This window comes from Dermacentor silvarum, chromosome 6 (assembly GCF_013339745.2).
Source record: "Dermacentor silvarum isolate Dsil-2018 chromosome 6, BIME_Dsil_1.4, whole genome shotgun sequence".
Lineage (NCBI taxonomy): Eukaryota > Metazoa > Arthropoda > Arachnida > Ixodida > Ixodidae > Dermacentor > Dermacentor silvarum.
In genome coordinates this window covers 73741810-73760266 of record NC_051159.1, presented here as the reverse complement: position 1 = coordinate 73760266, position 18457 = coordinate 73741810, and the positions used below count along the sequence as shown (strand labels likewise).

At 45.3% G+C, this 18457-nt stretch overlaps 1 protein-coding gene across 1 annotated transcript in view; it reads left to right on the top strand.

Moving 5' to 3' along the window:
• Nucleotides 1–14320: 14320 nt before the first annotated feature.
• LOC119455586 (glycerol-3-phosphate dehydrogenase [NAD(+)], cytoplasmic-like) overlaps nucleotides 14321–18457 on the top strand; it is a 38077-nt gene continuing 33940 nt past the window's right edge. Inside the window, exons 1-2 of the mRNA XM_037716991.2 lie at nucleotides 14321–14549; nucleotides 15792–15969. Coding sequence (XP_037572919.1) covers nucleotides 14509–14549; nucleotides 15792–15969 — 219 coding nt within the window. The 5' untranslated portion in view covers nucleotides 14321–14508. The remainder of the gene's footprint in view (nucleotides 14550–15791; nucleotides 15970–18457) is intronic.

Genomic DNA, 18457 nt, shown 5'->3' with positions numbered 1-18457 from the left:
TGCGTTGTCTCGTTTAATTTCACTATTCCACAGTTCTCGAATGCACTTTCCAAAATTCTGTGATGCCATTTTTTTTTTTTTTACTCAGCTGTAGATTATTCCAGAAAGTGCGCTTTTGTGCAGTGGGGCTGCGTGCATCGACACACAGTATTGCAACCGCTGAAACGCGTCCGTGTGAACGTAAGGCATGTATGCAGCCGGGATTCTCTCTCGCGCTTCCCGTCGGACACGCTGCATGCACCAACAATACACTGTCAAAATGGTTACACCCTTAAGGGTGTTTGCTTGTCACACGGGTAACACCCCATGCCGTTAGGGCCTTACAAAATTTATAGAGGACGACAAGCGGATCTCTAAGTAGACGCGCGATCAAAAAACTGTGTAATCATTCTGACAGCCTTGGGCACACAGAAATATCCGACAGTAGAATTTCACAGGGATCGATACGAAACTTTATTCAATGCACTTTTTGTGTCGCCTGTCCCAGCTGTCATCGTTTTTACTTGTAAGATGTCATCGTCGGTTTCCACCAACAATTTGATCTTACCTCTTAAACGTGAGGGTGTTAGCCATGCGACAACCTAATACCCTTTATACACCCATAAAGCTGTAAGTGTAGCGTCGCTGCAGTGAAGTGCCCGCATGGAGCGTGTGTGAATATATATCCGAACGAGATTGTCTGAATATGACTCGGTTTCTACTCCGCCCAGCACCGAAGTATTCGATTTTTTTTTCTTTTTCCTGTTTTTTTTTTTTTTCCTCCTTGTTTGCTCGCTTTTTGTCATTGAAGAGCGGCACGTACCATATTCAGTGACCCAGGGCAGCGGTGCTCTTTATATTGCACTTTGAAGGTCAGCAAAACACAATTCTGCCACAAAATTCTGACTGTGCATCAGGTTTTGCAAGGCCTTCGAGATCGCAGCGTTGCGCTGTTGCAACGGTGAGCCTCTCCGCAGCCACGAAGGGTACACCTCTAACCTGCTGCAATTTCACCGCTCGCGTAGAGTGACCTATTAAAATTCAGAAAAAATCTACAGCCACTCGTCCTCGGGCAAGATTACCAAGCTGCGAGCCTAAATGCACAGAGAAAAACGTGACTTCTTTCTATTTAAATGATCTTAGAGCCCCAAAGGCTCTAAGCCCCATTCAGGACAAAACCCTGGTGGGAAAATAGTCGGCAAAACCCAACTGCAACGCAACCGTTTATAGCAACTTACGAAGCGATAAGCAAGGTGACCCGGGGAAAAGCGGCTGGAGGAGATGCAATAACAGTCGATTTATTCAAAGATGGAGGAGATGTTATGCTTGAAAAGCTTGCGGCCCTTTATACGCAATGCCGCACGACTTCTATTACACCAGAGAATAGAAACATTATACTAATTCATAAGAAGGGAGACGTTAAAGAATTGAAAAATTATGGGCCCATTAGCTTGCTTTCAGTATTCTATAAAATATTCATCAAGGTAATTTCCAATAGAATCAGGGCAACACTTGACTTCAGCCAACCAAGAGAACAGGCTGGCTTCAGGAAGGGATATTCTACGATAGATGATATCCATGTCATCAATCAGGTAATAGAGAAATCTCCAGAGTGCAATCAACCTCTTTGTATGGCTTTCATAGATTATGAAAAAGCATTTGATTCAGTAGAGATACCACCAGTCATAGAGGCATTGCGTAATCAACGAGTACAGGAGGCATTAGTGAATATCTTCGCAAATATCTACAAAGATTGCACAACAACCTTGGTTCTCCGCAAGAAAAGTAGAAAGTTGCCTATCAAGAAAGGGGTCAGGCAAGGAGACACAATCTCTCCAATGATATTCACTGCATGTTTAGAAGAAATATTCAAGCTATTAGACTGAGAAAGCTTAGGAGTGAGGATCAATGGCGAATATCTCGGCAACTTTCGGTTTTCCGATGACATTATCCTGTTCAGCAACACTGAGGACGAATTGCAACAAATGATTAAGAACGTTAACCGAGAAAGTATAAGAGTGGGGTTGAAGAATAATATGCAGAAGACAAAGATAATGTTCAATAGTCTGGCAAGGAAACAAGAATTCTGGATCGCCAGCCAGCCTCTGGAGTCTGTAAAGGAGTACATTTATCTAGGTCAGTTACTTACAGGGAACCCTGATCATGAGAAGGAAATTTACAGAAGATTAAAATTGGGTTGGAGTGCGTATACCGCAGGCATTGTCAAATCCGGAATGGGAGCTTACCACTGTCGTTGAAAAGAAAAGTGTACAATAATGAATTGTACCGGTGCTAACATATGAGGCAGGAACTTGTAGGTTAACAAAGAAGCACGAGAAAAAGTTAAGGACCGCATAAAGAGCGATGGAACGAAAAATGTTAGGCCTAACGTTAAGAGTCAGGAAGAGAGCGGTGTGGATGAGAGAGCATACGGGGATAACTGATATTATAATTCACATTAGGAAAAAATGGAGCAGGGCAGGCCCCGTAATGCGCAGGATAGATGACTGGTGGACCATTAGAGTTACAGAATGGATACCAAGAGAAGGGAAGCGCAGTCGAGGACGGCAGAAAACTAGGTGGGGTGATGAAGTTAGGAAATCTGCAGGCGCAAGTTGGAATCAGCTGGCGCAAGACAGGGGTAATTGGAAATCGCAGGGAGAGGCCTTCGTCCTGCAGTGGAGATTTTTTAAAAATAGGCTGATAAAGACGATGATGATGATGATGAAGCAAAGTGACAAGCCGCCATGTAGGAAGGACTTCCTTTCTGTTATTCTCGCGTGCTATATTACAACAGTTAGAAAAACGAGTCCGTTCGCTCTACGACCCATTATACGAATTCAACCCTGGGTGGACATTCTCAAATTTTGCAATGGCTATATTTTGAGCCAATCAGAGAGGTCGTAGGAGCCTTCCGAACCAAACAAAGCTGACAAGGTGGCGAATGATTCGTAAAGCGAACCGTTCGCTTGCCCTGGCGTGATTGGTCAGAATCTCACCAATTACGCGAGAGCAAGCACACCCGGGTAGCAGGAAGGCGGTTTCCAGCACACACTTGAAGTTCAGTGAGGAAGTGAAGAGAGAGAAACAAACCAAAAACAACAAATCAAAGAACGTGGACGAACCAGAATTGGCGTAATTTGTAACGTAGGATGCAGGTGTCTTAAAAATAATGCGCACAAGAGCTCCGTGCGGGAAGCACTGCGTACAAAGCGGCCGGAACGACCGATTCATATGCTGTTGCTCTCCTGCACAGAACTAATGAAGTATCATACATGATTCTACATGTGTCCGTAAGGCTGCTGTGTGGACTGCCGTTGATATGTATGGATTCGGTGAGAGCGGTCGCACTGTAGTGCACGTCTGTTTGTTTGACGGCTTCCGAGATGCCTGAGTTTTGGCACAATGCAAACAAAGAAGCACAGGTATTCATCTGCTAGAAGAAGACGCTAACATAATGTACCGTGCAAAACATTTACCTTACATTATGTTATCTACTAAAGGTTTGTACATACGAGTAAAGGTTTCCATGGCTGGACGCGATGCTTCGTATAGCGTAACAAAGTGCCGGTTAAGGACAAGGTTACACTGATAAGGTGGTGCATGATTACTCACTCACAACTGTTCTATCTTCGTTAAAGCACGTGGCATTTTCAACAGAATTCAAAATATAGAAAAAAAACATTTGAGTGAGGTAAGCCTGACACAAAGATGAAGTGGGCAAATTAAAACTACAGCAGCTCATTTCGCTCTCAATGTGTATGATTTTTTACTTCTTTGGTTTTTTTTATTCTTTTCAAAATGCGCTGCATTAAAAGATCGGGGCACTTCAATCTTCTCAATACTGCTCAGATATCTCTACACACTGGTGTTCTTTTGTTTTCTTTTGTCTTGTTATTTTGTTTGTATCGGGCATTGAAATACTCTAGATACTCCGCCGTAAGAACCGAATGGCACTTCAGGGCAGGAGGGTAATAGGGGCTGGTGGAATCTAGGAGAAAGGACGGAGGAAGAACGACTCGGAGAAGCTGGTAGTGCCTTACTGAACGACCATCGACTATACAATAACTAAATATTGCAACAACTGCACTACCTTACAGTTAACCTGCCCTTTATTACGCTACAAAGCAGCGCGTCCAGCACACTGGTGAGTAACAACATTCCAGCTAAAACAACAATTTACAGGTCAAAGTGATAAGAAAAATATGGGCACACATTGAACAAAAAAAGCCGCAGTTTCGCCCGAAAGGCGAAACATCGATTGCGATAGCAATTTAGTGGACAGCTATACGAAGTAAGGATAGTAGCTTTATCGGCCGTATAAACTTGTAAACATAGGCATACTATCTAAATTAACAAGCATGGTGTCACGCGCGCGCAAGCAAACATGAACGCATGTCACTCGATGACCGTGGAAACTCGCTGTCAAAACGCTGGAGTGAGTAAGCGCGGTAGCAGCAGCGAGCGAATTGACCTTCGTGCTGCGTCTCGCATCAACGCGAACTAAGCCGCGAGAACACAGGACACGGTGGTCTGTGTCCGTGTCACAGATGGGAGGTGGCTTTTAAGATGCAGCGGCCCTCGCGCGCTTTCACCGGCACATTAGTCGCATTTGTTCTCCGCCGTGCGTTCGCTCCTCGTGAAAGCGCGCGTCCCTCGCCCTCGCGCGCTTTCATTCGCACATACAGCATACGGCCAATGAGTTTTTTTTTTTTCTATTGCCGGACGCGACCACCGAAGAGTGAGCCCTTAACAGCTTTGCTGTAAAAAACAGTTGCGCACAATTGCGGTCAAAAAACATCGAACCATATCCAAGTCCGAACGAAGCCACTGCCAGAAGTCTCTGTAGCTTCCAGCGGCGTTGACTGTTATGTATGGACCAGAGTACAGGTAAGAGCTGGCTGCTGTTTTGCCGAGCGAACAACATGGGCCACTGGTCCCGAATAGACAGCTTGCTAATAGCTCTTGCCAATGCGTGGGCCATAGTGAAGGTAATGTGGTCGCCACGTCATCGTCGTCGTACCATTCTCATCTCTGCTGGCTAGAGTCTTGCGCAATTGGCCGGTACCGAACATAGTGCCAATAGACACCGCATATAGTTAAGGGCTCCAACTATAAATACATGAGAAAGCAGAAATCGTTTTTATCGGCAACCACTGCACTGAATTTTATGATGTCTTTTGCATTTAAAAGAAAAAGTTAAAATGGTTGGAAGCAGGTTTCTGATTTAGGCTGTCGAGCTTTTAATGAACATTGTTGAAAATCGCAAACTTTCAGAAAGTCAAACTATCATGTTTACAGCTCTGTAACTCAGCAATGAAAAAAAAAGATATCACAATTCTGTAAATTGCACATAGTAATACCTCTAAAGCGGTTAAAATTGGTTTATTATACACGGTTCTCAATACACCCCTAATACGAGGTCTGTTAGAAAAGTATCCGACCTTTAGCCGAAGAAAAAAGTCACCGCATATCCACGAAGTGAATGATGATGAGTGGGCGAAGCACCAGGGGATCATTCGGGTAACCGTGAATCCCCCGTATATATATATATATATATATATATATATATATATATATATATATATATATATATGTGTGTGTGTGTGTGTGTGTGTGTGTGTACATGTATGTATATGTATATGTGCATATGTATATATATATATATATATATATATATATATACACTTATACATATATATACTGTACATGTGTACAGTTTAGACAGCGCTTATATAGCCCTTGTGCACAGAAGCGCCCCTAGCAGTCTCCATGCAAACCAGAGCTACGGACGGGCAACGGACGACGAGGGACAAGGCTCGGCCCTAAGGTGCTTCTCACCTAAAAAAAAAAACTGGCATAACTGGAGCGTTGGAAACCTAATCACCCTCAAAGTAGTCTCCTTGGGACTCCATACACTTCTCCCAGTGGTGCTGCCATTGTTGGAAGCATTACGAGAAGGCCTCTTTCGGAATGGAGTTTAGCTCAGCTGTCGTTGCAGCCATAATGTCCTCTCTTCTCTGAAATCGCGCTCCTTTCAATGGTCTCTTGATTTTGGGAGACAGCCAGAAGTCGCAGGGGGCCATATCAGGAGAGTAAGAAGCCTGTTGAACTCCAGGAGTCTTGTGTTTTCGCTAAAAAAGTCTGAATCAAGTGCGAGGAATGTGCAGGAGCATTGTCGTGATGGATGCGCCAATTTCCTGTTGACCACAACTCCGGTCTCTTGCGCCGCACAGCATCACGTAGGCGATGGAGGACATCTCTGTAGTAGTTTTTGGTGATTGTTTGACCCTGTGGTGCGTACTCGTGGTGTACCACACCGCGGGAGTCAAAGAAAGCAGTCAGCATCACTCTGACGTTGCTGCGCACTTGGCGGGCCTTCTTTGGTCTCGGTGACGTGGAATGCTTCCACTGTGACGACTGGGATTTGGTTTCCGGGTCGTACCCATACACCCAAGACTCGTCACCAGTGATTATGGTGTTCATGAAGTCGGCCACGGATTAACTGTACTGTACTGACTACGGAGTAAAAATGTACTGACCACGGAGTAACTAGACAGGAATGACGACTCGCCTGATAAGGCGTCCAGCACGGGCGTGATTTTGTGACGAGAATCATAGATGGCGCTGGATTTAATTGCCCTCTAGACGAGCAACTAAGGCAGGAAAAACTGATGCTTACGGGTTTGTGGAGACACATCTTAGGGACATGGAGCAACCTCCCTGTAATCCTGACTATGCATGGGAATATTGCAATAGAACAGAGGGCAGCAGAAAAGGGGGTGGAATTGGTGCATTCATTCATAAAAGTATGAATTGGCAAAGGGTCAAACAGGAATGCAAGGAGCATTTGTGGCTAAAAGGGAAAGTTGCAGGAGAGCAGACACTCCTTGGCTGTGTATACCTGTGGACAGGAGCAAATGCCAAAGAGGAAAACAAAAAAATGTGGTTGATCCCTCTTATATAGGAATCGGTATAGAACACGAAAGTGAAACGTGTCTTCACAGAAGTAGTGTAATGTTTATTGCACATTGATATATAATGTCTATTGGTGTTTTGTGGCTAAAGCGCCCTTAGGCGTTGATGCACCCACGCTGACGCCTGGTGGCACGTCTCCTCCATCACGACTACCAACGTCGATGACCATGAGCAACCGTCGTGCATATGGAAGCTGCACTACGCTGCACACGCTAGCACAACGCGAAAGACGAAGCACGTAACTGACACACTAATACAACGCGCAAGACAAAGCACGTAACTGAATCGTCACCGAGTCAAATCAGCGCGTACAGCGCGTCGTAATTGCAGCCTCCGCGATCAACTTCAGAAACATTTTCAGAGCTAATTGCGGAGGCCACGCTCCGCTGTGCTGAGTACGGTGAACGCCACCTAGGTGGCGTTGGTAGTGCTTCTTGATGCCAGCGTCCCTTCGAATGCTGGCATCGAGGCGTCGTAGTGCTGAGACCACCGAAGCGTTCACTGTCGGTGCGCGTTAGTGTCATAATGCAGTACTTCTCTTTTCTGCTCGTAGGCGGCGGCACCGCCCCGAGCAAGAGCGCGGGTACACGGAGGAGTGTTAGATATATAAGGCGCGTCTGTGTAGCTCTCTGCAAATGCGTTTGTGGCGCAATGGGTTAAACGCTCGGCGATCTATCGTCGCGGACCGAGAGGTCGTGGGTTTGCTGGCATCGAGGCGTCGTAGTGCTGAGACCACCGAAGCGTTCACTGTCGGTGCGCGTTAGTGTCATAATGCAGTACTTCTCTTTTCTGCTCGTAGGCGGCGGCACCGCCCCGAGCAAGAGCGCGGGTACACGGAGGAGTGTTAGATATATAAGGCGCGTCTGTGTAGCTCTCTGCAAATGCGTTTGTGGCGCAAGGGGTAAACGCTCGGCGATCTATCGTCGCGGACCGAGAGGTCGTGGGTTCGATTTCCAAATTTTGCATGTTTGTGGAACTTTTTCTTCTGGTTTCTTTCTTTGTATTATGTTCTATGACGTATTTCCGTGACGGAAATAAATTGACGTATTTCCGTGACGGAAATACGTCAGTGAAGTCTTGGTGGACCCCGGCATAAAACACTTTCGTGTTAAAAATGCTGGAATGCATATCAAGTGACATTAAAGAGCTAGGAGAAGGGTGCTGAGATTATTATACTAGGAGATATGAACGCACACATAGAAGACATGGACGGGTACACAGACTCAACAGGCAACATGATGCTGGATATGTGCGAAATGCATGACTTAGTTGTATGCAACAGTACTGAGAAGTGTGAAGGGCACATAACATGGGAGGTAGGGAGCCTGCAGTCGACGATAGATTATGCACTAATGTCACATAAGATGCACGATAGGCTAAATGTAATGAGCATAGATGAATATGGCTCCAGAAGTCTAGGTAGTGATCACAAACGTATTAAGGTGAGTTTTAGAAGGGAAATGAAAGTAGGTAGGAGGCAAGATGAACAACCAGGTGGGATATTTTACTCGTAAAAGCAGCTTGAAATAGCAACCCAGCAAATGGAGGAAGTAATTTCAGAGAATACAAAAACAGAATGGGCATATGCAAATTTAACAGGGCTATTTGAGCTAGAGCTTACTAAGGTACGAGTCAGGACAAAAGGGAACAGAAGACGTAAACCCAAGAGCTGGTGGGATGAGGAGGTTAAGAAGGCCATAGAGAAACGTCAGGAAGCATCCAGGGAACACAGATATTCAAAGCAGAGGGGTGAACCAGAAGCTGATGTAGGCAGAAAATGGAATAACTTTTTAAACTGTAGAACGGAAGCATCCCATTTGATCAATGAGAAGATCAGAAGAAAGGGGAGCCAATGGTTGTCAGAAGTAAACAAAAAGGATAGAAAAGCAGCAAAGAAATTTTGGAAACATCTCAACTCCTTGAGTAATAAGACTAGCCTAGAGCAGAGGTTTATAGTTACAGCTCAAGGTGTTCGACTAGAGCGAGATGAGGCAATGAAACATATAAGAACAATGATGACAGAAAAATTTAAAGAACGAAACATAGCATGTGCTCAATCAGGTGAGGATGGACTAGTCAGTGCAGTGGCTCCACTGGCACAAAGCGAGTGGGAAAGGGCAGAGAAGAGGGTTTCTAGTAGCACGTCGACAGGTCCTGATGGCATCCCAATTATGTTGATAAAGACATTGGGCTCAAAATCGAAGAAAGCATTAAGAGAGGCAGTGAGCAAAATGATAATGGACGGTAAAGCCCCCGACGGGTGGAGACTGAGCAGGATGAGCATGATATATAAGGGAAAGGGGGACAAAGCCGACATAAACAACTACCGTCCCATAACAGTGACGTCAGTGGTTTACAGGGTGGTGATGCAGATTATAAAGGACAGACTGCAGGCATGGGTGGAGAGCGAGGAGGTGCTGGGGGAACTACAAAATGGGTTCCGGAAACAAAGAAGGTTAGAAGATAATCTGTTCTCATTGACACAGTGTATTGAAATAGCAGAAACTGGGCACTCTAGATGTGGAAGATGGAGTAAGAAATCTTTTAAAAGATATCTATAAAAGTAACAAGGTGCTTATAAAATGGGAAAACAAGGTATCTGGGCCTATAGAGATACAACAGGGGCTTAGGCAGGGGTGCCCTCTGTCACCTCTGTTGTTCATGCTGTATTTACAAGGATTAGAGAAAAAATTAGAGAGGAGCGGACTTGGCTTCAACCTTTCCTATTTCAAGCAAGGAGAATGGATTAAACAGTCATTACCAGGACTGATGTATGCGGATGACATTGTACTTATGGCTGACAGCAAGGAAGACTTGCAGAGATTAATGGACATCTGTGGTAAAGAGGGAGGTAGCTTAGGTTTGAAGTTTAGTAAAGAAAAATCGGCAGTCATGACTTTTAATGATAATCAGGGCAGCGAGCATAGGATACAGGTGGTTACGCTGGAGGTGGTGGATAAGTACAAATATCTTGGAGTGTGGATAAACAATGGGGCCGAGTACCTAACGGAACATGAAAAATATGTGACGGCTAAAGGTAGCAGAAATGCAGCTGTGATGAAAAATAGGGCACTGTGGAATTACAGTAGGTACGAAGTGGTGAGAGGGATTTGGAAAGAGGTGATGGTCCCTAGTTTGACTTTCAGCAACGCGGTCCTGTGCATGAGATCAGAGGTTCAAGCAAGGTTGGAAGTTAAGCAGCGAGGGGTAGGTAGACTGGCTCTGGGAGCACACGGAAATACACCAAATCAAGGGGTACAGGGTGACATAAGATGGACGTCATTCGAGGGCAGGGAAGCCAGCAGCAAGATAGAATTTGAGGAGCGATTGAAAGAAATGGCAGAAAAGCGGTGGGCAAGGAGAGTTTTCACTTATTTGTACATGAGGAATGTCGACGCAAAATGGAGGAAGCTGACCAGAAAATTGTCAATCAAATATTTGGACTGCAGGAGGGGTGCAAACCAGGAAACAACGGTTAAGAAAAAGGTTAAAGAAACAGAGAGGGGTCTGTGGAAAACAGGGATGCAGTCGAAATCAGCACTGGGAACATACGGAACTTTCAAGCAAGAAATTGCCAAAGAAAATATATATGATAATTCTAGGGGAAGCTCTTTGTTGTTTGAAGCCAGGACGGGAGTATTGCGGACTAAGATGTACCGTGTCAAGTACCAAGGTATAGACACGTTGTGCTGTGTGTGTGGAGAAGAAGAGGAAACGGCTGAACACCTCATACTTTTCTGTAAAGGGCTTAACCCTACAGTGCAAAGCAACGGGGCTGATTTTTTCAAAGCGTTGAGGTTTAGGGACAGTGAAGGCAAAATATACTTTAAGCGGGTAGAAATAACCAAACAGAGGTTATCTGATTGGTGGATAAAATCAAGGCAGGGGTGAAATTTCACCCACCACAAAGTACAAAATAATTTAATAGTCATGGCTAGGTGGCGTATGCCACCGCCCGGTTTAAAGGGTTCAGCCTCATCCATCCATCCATCCATCCATCCATCCATCCTCTATAAGGAGCCTACATGCAACGGCGTTGCATGTAGGCTCCCTATTGCCCTCTTCTGGAGTGGTGCAGGCGGCGGCCAACTGCTGCGGCTTGTCTCGTGGTGAGAATGATGAGTTGGCTGTATGATCGATCAACATCGCAGACAGAACTTTGCGCGCGCTTGCCGCTATGATACGCTCGGCGCTCTATGCGCTTGCTCGCTGCCGGATCGTGCATGAGAGCACGGAACTACAAAAAACTCAGCAGAACCCGTTGCCGGAAAACAATCTTTATCACCTTTCCTGAATAAGTACAGCTCCTTCGTGAAAGAAAGAAATAAATACGCTAAGATTGCGCACTGGAAATTTACAAGTATACATATGGTGCAAGGTTCCTAGCAGCGTGTTCGTAATTTGCGCTTCAAATGAGTCCTCAATGTTAAAAAACACGAAGGCTGTTTTTCTCATAAAGCAGAATACCACCATCTTACTCTACCATCATCTATCTTACTCCATGCACGGAACTTACTCCATGCACGGAAGAAAAGTTATTATTGTGCGTTTGGGGTCAACACATCGTGTACGACTGTTTTCTATGTAACAGCAACATTGGTGCACCCCCAAAGGAGCATCCAAGCACAAAGCACTTCCTTTTGATCGCCGTCGTCCAGTACTGTCCGGTACCTTTTAGCCACTTCTCTGCTCATATGGCAGACTTTTCTCCCTCTTCACTCCCCTGCACGCACCCTTGCTATCATTTCGTCTTTTTACAGCCAAGTTGTTTACCTCTAGCCCCCGTATGCATCCCCCGCATGCAGTCCCGAGGGGGGGGGGGGGGGGGGGGGTTACGTCTGTGGAATGGAGACGGGTAGGGGAGAAGGGGAAAGACCGCGGTGACGGCGGCTGTGCACGTGGCCTGCGCTTTTGTGGTTATACCGTCACGAGCGTCGGAGGTGCCGGCGCGGCTGCAGCAGCGGTGTAAACATGAACGCGTGCACAGCCACGTGACCTGATGGCGAGAACCAATAGTGTGCAAGGGCGTCCGGCGGTAGCTGCGTCGTCGTCCTCGCCCTCCTTTTTTTCTCTCTCGCGTGTGGAATCATCCGCGGAAAGCAAAATACGGCTACGCGCCCGGGCCGCTGTACCGGCTGTACCTTGAAAGCCATCTGTGACGGGGGCACAGACCGCCATGCGCTGTGTTTTCGCGGCTTAGTTCGCATTGGTGCGAGACACAGCACGCAGGTCAATTCGCTCACTGCTGATGCCGCGCTTCCTCACTTCCGCGGTTCTGGCGCATGCAATTTGCAGAACTGTGGTATCTGTTTTTGGTGCACAGTTACGGAACTGTGAACTTAGTGTTTCTATTTTTTAAGCAAAGCTTTATACGCTCACAAGTGTCGGCGGTAGTGGTGGTGGTGGTGTCACGCTGAAAAGTGGGCCGATCCTGGTGATAGTGCAGAAAGTGTCCAAGCTCAATAGCACATACCCTTGTCAGGTGGGCCGATCCTGGTGATACTGCAAAAAGGGTCCAAGCTTAATGGCACATACCCCTGTGAGCTCGGGCACCTGTAACGCGCCCTTGAACTACCCTTGTCACACGTGGGACCCAACGAGACAAAATCACCAGCCCTACCCTTGTCGCGAACATGGGGGTAAGCGAAGCTTGTCGTTCTATTCTAGCGTGAGGGCTTCCGAAGTCCAGGCGAAACGTCAGCGACACAAGCTTCGCTTACCCCCATTTTCTCGACAGGGGAAGGGCTCTGAATTTTTTTTCACGCTTACCGATTTTTGGCAACTTTTTTTTTTATTTCGGGCCTTAAATCAAAATCAAAAGTCACATATCTTTGTCGTCATGCCGTCGTCGACACTCCAGATCCGTCATTCTATTCGTCCCACCATGGTCGTCAAGACGTCGTCGTCATACCATCGGCATCACGTACGTTGTTATCAGGCCACCTTTGCCACCCAATCGCCGTCATTCCATGGTCATCGTGCAATCGTCGTCTGGTGGATTTCTTATTGCTTTTTAGCGGATTTCTGACGCCCAGCGATGACAACACTGGTCATCATTTCATCGTGGTCGTTACGTCGTCATCATACCGCCATCGTCGTGTCGTCGCGTCATGCGTGTCATGTGCATGATGAAGCGTGACAAGTTTATATGTTGAGCGAGGTGGTTCCCAGTGGAAATGGCCATCTGCCTCGTGGGGTCTCTACTTGCAAAAGGTCGCTAAGCAGGAACAGCGTTCTTCACAAACTCAAATGAATCTGCACGTATTATTACGCGAGACAGGCCGATGTCCATCGACGTCGGAGACAGGCCGATGTCCATATTTATTTATTTTTATTTATTTATTTATTATTTTGGTATTTTGTATTATATAGTTGTGTAATCCATATGCATGCGTACACAATATTACCCATGAAACAGTTTACATTAAAAAATACTCATAAAAAATCCTGATCAATCACTGTCGTCCATGCTTCCTTTTTACAAGTATCTGATTTCTTTATTAACTAGGGCCATCGACTGCTTAACATGCGCACTATTCCCCAGCCATTTGTGCTGCTTCGTGTTTGTCCATCTAGATCTATAGAGCAAAGGTGCCCGGCCTCTGATGTAAAGCAGAGGCGCATTGATGTCATGGTTAGTTATGCAGTTCTACGCATTTTCTTTCAGGGAACAAAGCTTTTTATTACTTGGGAAGATGTCGTGTGCGATGACCATCCAATTAAACCGTATTTTCTTTCTTTTACTGACTGCACGACAAAACTGGGTTGACTCGAAAAGAATGCTTTGCATTAAAAACGAGCGCGCAATGTTCCTGCGGCCGCTCTGATTTGAATTTACGCAACATCACGCCACGCCGTAACTTTACGGACAGTCATTTATGTTATTTGGTTATCTTCGTTCAGTAGAGTAACAACATATGGCTTTGCTGTTGCGGTCGCTTCGCAGGCAGGTGTTAGGTACACCGGTTGCTCCAACACGCACGAAGCGCGCACTTTTACCGCTTTTGCGCATTACTTTTTTGTTGTTGCTATTCGAAACACCCGCGTCTAGATGCGTTCGCTTCGCTTTTTCTCTCTTCGCGTCCTCTCTCGACCCCGAATGTGCAGCGGAAACGAAAATTGTGGAAGCCGCTTTCCTCTCCACGTTACAGTCACTGTATCCACGTTAACCTCTTTATGACATCGTGGCTGCAATATTTATTTGTTATTTATTTTTAAAAAACATCATAATATTGCATATCCTAAGTCTTTTTTTTTGCTTTTGTCAGCTCATGCACAGTTTAAAGACGGGATTGTTTTGACTACCACCGTGGTCTGACGTTAGAGCGCGTCAGCGAGACATCACTGTTGCCAGAGGAGCGATAGATTTGGCAACGCCGTAGAGGACGCTGAGGGAGCACCGCGATCGCGCGCAGTCGTCTCGAGTAGGGGGAGGTGGCAGTCTAGTGTTTTGGTCCCTGCTGTTTTGAGCGAACGGCCAGCGATTCCACAAATTGTTTCTTTGAACAGTCGTCCTTGTAAACTGGAAAGCTACACGCCAACATCCCGAAGATGACCACGCATAAAGTTTCCATCATCGGCTCTGGAAATTGGTAACAGTTCGGGTTTACTATTTATAGTTATCACGCTCAGGAAGCTTGTGTTCTATGAATCGCCCTTGAAGCTAACATTGTTCTCCCATTTCCGTTTGTTCTGTTTGTGCGCGATTGCGTCGGCGCTAGCTCTCTTTTAGCGGTGGTCCGACACCGTATCCTGTGTGTGCATCAGCTGCCTGGACGGCATGTTTTCGCCGCGGGTAATTTGACCTTGTGCTGAGATGCGCTTGGTTCACCCTCATGCGCTGTGCGAGGCTCGCTCTTACAACACGTCCCTACGCGACAAGGGCACAGGTGTCGTGTTTAATCGAAATCAGTTATCATCGGTTACTTCGCCTTCTTTTTGGTTAGCACTTGTAACGTCTTGTGAATCCCTTGCGCGTTTCACTCACACCTACTTAAGCGGTGCCTTCTTAGCGGTGCCTTTTACAAGGACGTTCTGAGACACGTGAGGCGGCGCGATTTCTTTTTTTCCTGTTTCCCGCTTACGGACATACTGCACCGTATGTAAGGTCGTCTTCCTTCAGAGCCTGCTTATCTTGGAAACCTTCGTTTCAAGTTTATCGGGGTGCAAAGGCCCAGACCTTGTCTCACTCCAAGTCCACACACGTATCGCGGCAGCAAAGTGTACACACAGCAGCGTCACCTCAAAATCTAAATAATATATCGCACTTAGCTAGCCTGTTTCGAGATCGGTGGTCCATTTCCTTTAAAGGTTGTCGACTTTTTACGAGAGCATTGATCTTTACCCTTCGTACAGCCTCCTCCGTCAACCGGCTTGTTTTCCATTTGCGCGTGGTTGCGTTTCTTTCGTGCTTTCATTTTTTATTTAACATTGCGAACTCGTTACAATTGTAAAATAGCACATTTTGTATCGTAAGCGTGTTACTGTTGCATAAGTTGGTTTTCCATTAGTATTTAATGTTATGCCGTGTCTCACAATGTTTCACTGTAGTGTAAAGCAATCTAAATTCCATCTTATATGTACCTTGCCGCTTGTGTTCACACACACTGTACGACTACAGATAAAGCTTTTCTGGGAATGTTGCTTTTTCAGTAGTAAGCATAGTTGCAAAAATTTGAGATAACCCATCTTGCCTCACAACCTGTGCACTTTTACCATGCTAGTTATCTGCCGAGAAAAAAATTGCTGCTATGTATGCAAGATCCAGATTACACTGACGCCTAACCTTTATGACCACCGCTAGTACTAATAAATGTTACTGTACCTCATTCTAGGGGTTCTGCAATAGCTCGCATAATTGGACTCAACGTGCAGAAGTTTGACTTCTTTGACAACAATGTTAGAATGTATGTTTATGAGGAGATTGTTGATGGGAAGAAGCTCACAGAGATTATCAACACACAGCACGAGAACGTCAAGTACCTTCCAGGCTACAAGATCCCTGAGAATGTTGTAAGTGTAACCTTTCAATTAATATTCAGTGAAGGCTTTCTCAACAGGTGCCTAATGATGATAATAATAGTATAAAGATGTTTGGTTGTTACATAATGCAGGTGTGATATCCAGGTAGGCTTGGTATATGGAAGGTATAAACATTGAAAATACAGCCATGTTTGTCAATAGTGTGCACATTAATTAACTTGGATTTCATATGCCGAGAAAGAAAGCGTACATATGCTGATTGTAAAAAAGAATCCAGTGTGCTATCTTGGTAGACACAGGAATGGAAAGTGGTCTAATGAAAGGTGAAGTGTCTGTCGTTTATAAGTAGGATTCTGCATTTTTGGTTTAATCCCATCAAATCTGAAGACCACTTGCTAGTAAAGAAATTACAATTCAGATATATCTGAACAACTCAATTTCTAGGCTTTCAGTTGTGATCACGTTACTGTGCCACGAGTACATTTGGCAAAAAAAGTGAGAGGCGGAAGGCATTCATAATGGCAACAAAAGTCCTCGCACAACCTGCTCCTTGAGTTGAGTTTAAAAAAATTAACTGCTCTTAATAATTGAAAAGCTAGAAGCTGAGTACTCATTTACATGATGTGTACCATCTCCTTCCCATGCACCTGCAGGCACTGTTAATTCGATGGAATCGTGCATCTGACAGCACTTCTGCAAATGTTCACTACATGCTTGACATTGTAGACGAGGAGAAGGGCTTTGAAGTCATTAGCATTTTTCAAGAGTACTATGCTGCTCTTGCAGAAAAAACTCTGTGCTCGAATGACCCATTGAGCGAAATGCAGCTCCACTAACGTGAAACCTGGGGATGTGCGAAGCATGCAGTGATGCACCGCTAATGGGCTCATACCACCTTAAGCAATGGCTCATAACCCGTAAACGCGGCCTCCCCATTACGATGACAGAAGTGAAATTCTGCACTGGAATGATGAACGGAAACACAGCCAGCTGTGAAAGACGACGACGAACGCGGGAGCAGTGGCGCGAGCACGAACCGCTTGCTTCAACGCAGCCAGCTGTGAAAGACGATGACAATGAACGCAGAAGCAGTGGCATGAGCGCGTGCCGAGCACGAGCTGCTTGCTTACCGTGACTATGACAACGATTACGACAGGAGACGCTGACATTCCGAGCACCTAAGGTGCTTCGAGCACGAGCCGCTGGCTTACAGTGACTACTACGACGATTACGACAGGAGACGCCGACAGACCGGGCCGGGCGCATAAGGTGCTTCGCACCTAAAATGAAGCCATGCCGTGCAGTGAAACATTCCTAACGACTTGCACTACGCAGACATTCTGGTACCGTGCTCAGATGGTAAACCCAAACATGAAGGCAAACTGCTAGAAACCGTTGACACTTATCAGCAGTTGTTTTCTGCCATTCTACCACTCGGGGCATGGCACTATCTTACTGGCAAGAGAGTTCTCAGAATATCAGGTGTATGCTATTGAAAAAAATTGTTCAGCCCCTCGTTTTCTAGGGGATGCATGCCCAAGACTTGCCCATTCTTTCACATACTGTACTGGATCTACTGGTCTTTTCTGTATCCATTGCACAAAAATGTTAAGGGTGTATCATTGTTTCGGTCCGTAAACCAAATGGTGTGTGGCTCAGTGACTGTTTACAGCATTGATAAATATGCATTTTACAATAAATTGCAGCGGAGGTGGTCACTAATGCCATTGTAAATGTTTACTGAAAGTAAACGGTTCCTGCTGCTATATTGCCTCCCCCCCCTCCCCACCATTTTTTTTTGTCCAGTTAGGATAGTTCTGTATATATGGATGAAAGTAAACGTGACTAACACTAAATCACAGAATAACTTAATTTTATTGCACTGTAAAAGAAAGCTCCGGTAAACTGATTTTCACGTAAAATATAATCTCGAAAAACGAACGCAGAACCCTATTTATGATAATGAAAGATCATTTCGTCTGAATTCTTTTTCTCTTTATTACTGGTGTTAATAAATTAGTGGGATTACTCGTTTTCACTGTAACCACTTGTAAAAAAAACCCTTACAGCCTTCATAATTAGCATATTGTACTTGCTGCAGGAGTAGACCATTAACAAATTTATGCATTGTTGAATGAGCATACCCTTTCCATGTGCATTTCCACGAGATAATGTAGTAAAATTACCCCAGCAGAAAGATGTCGCCCTTTAAATGTGTGGCACATGTATTGTAACGCATGGTTTGGAAAACAGGTAGATAACTCGTACGGATGAAGGCAAGATAGTGTACCTGGTTTACTTGCTAGCATACCCATTGAAGTGGAGGTTTTGATTACTCATCAATTGTTACTATATTGCTTTAACAGTGCTATCATGCATTGGCTATCACCAGTCTTGTTTGCTTGTGTTAACAGTGTAAATAACTGCATGATCTTTAAGTGTGTATGCAATTCGATTTGTTATTATGAGGTTCAGTGCGTGAACATTGCTATGCCGTTGAAAAAGAATTGTAGAGCCT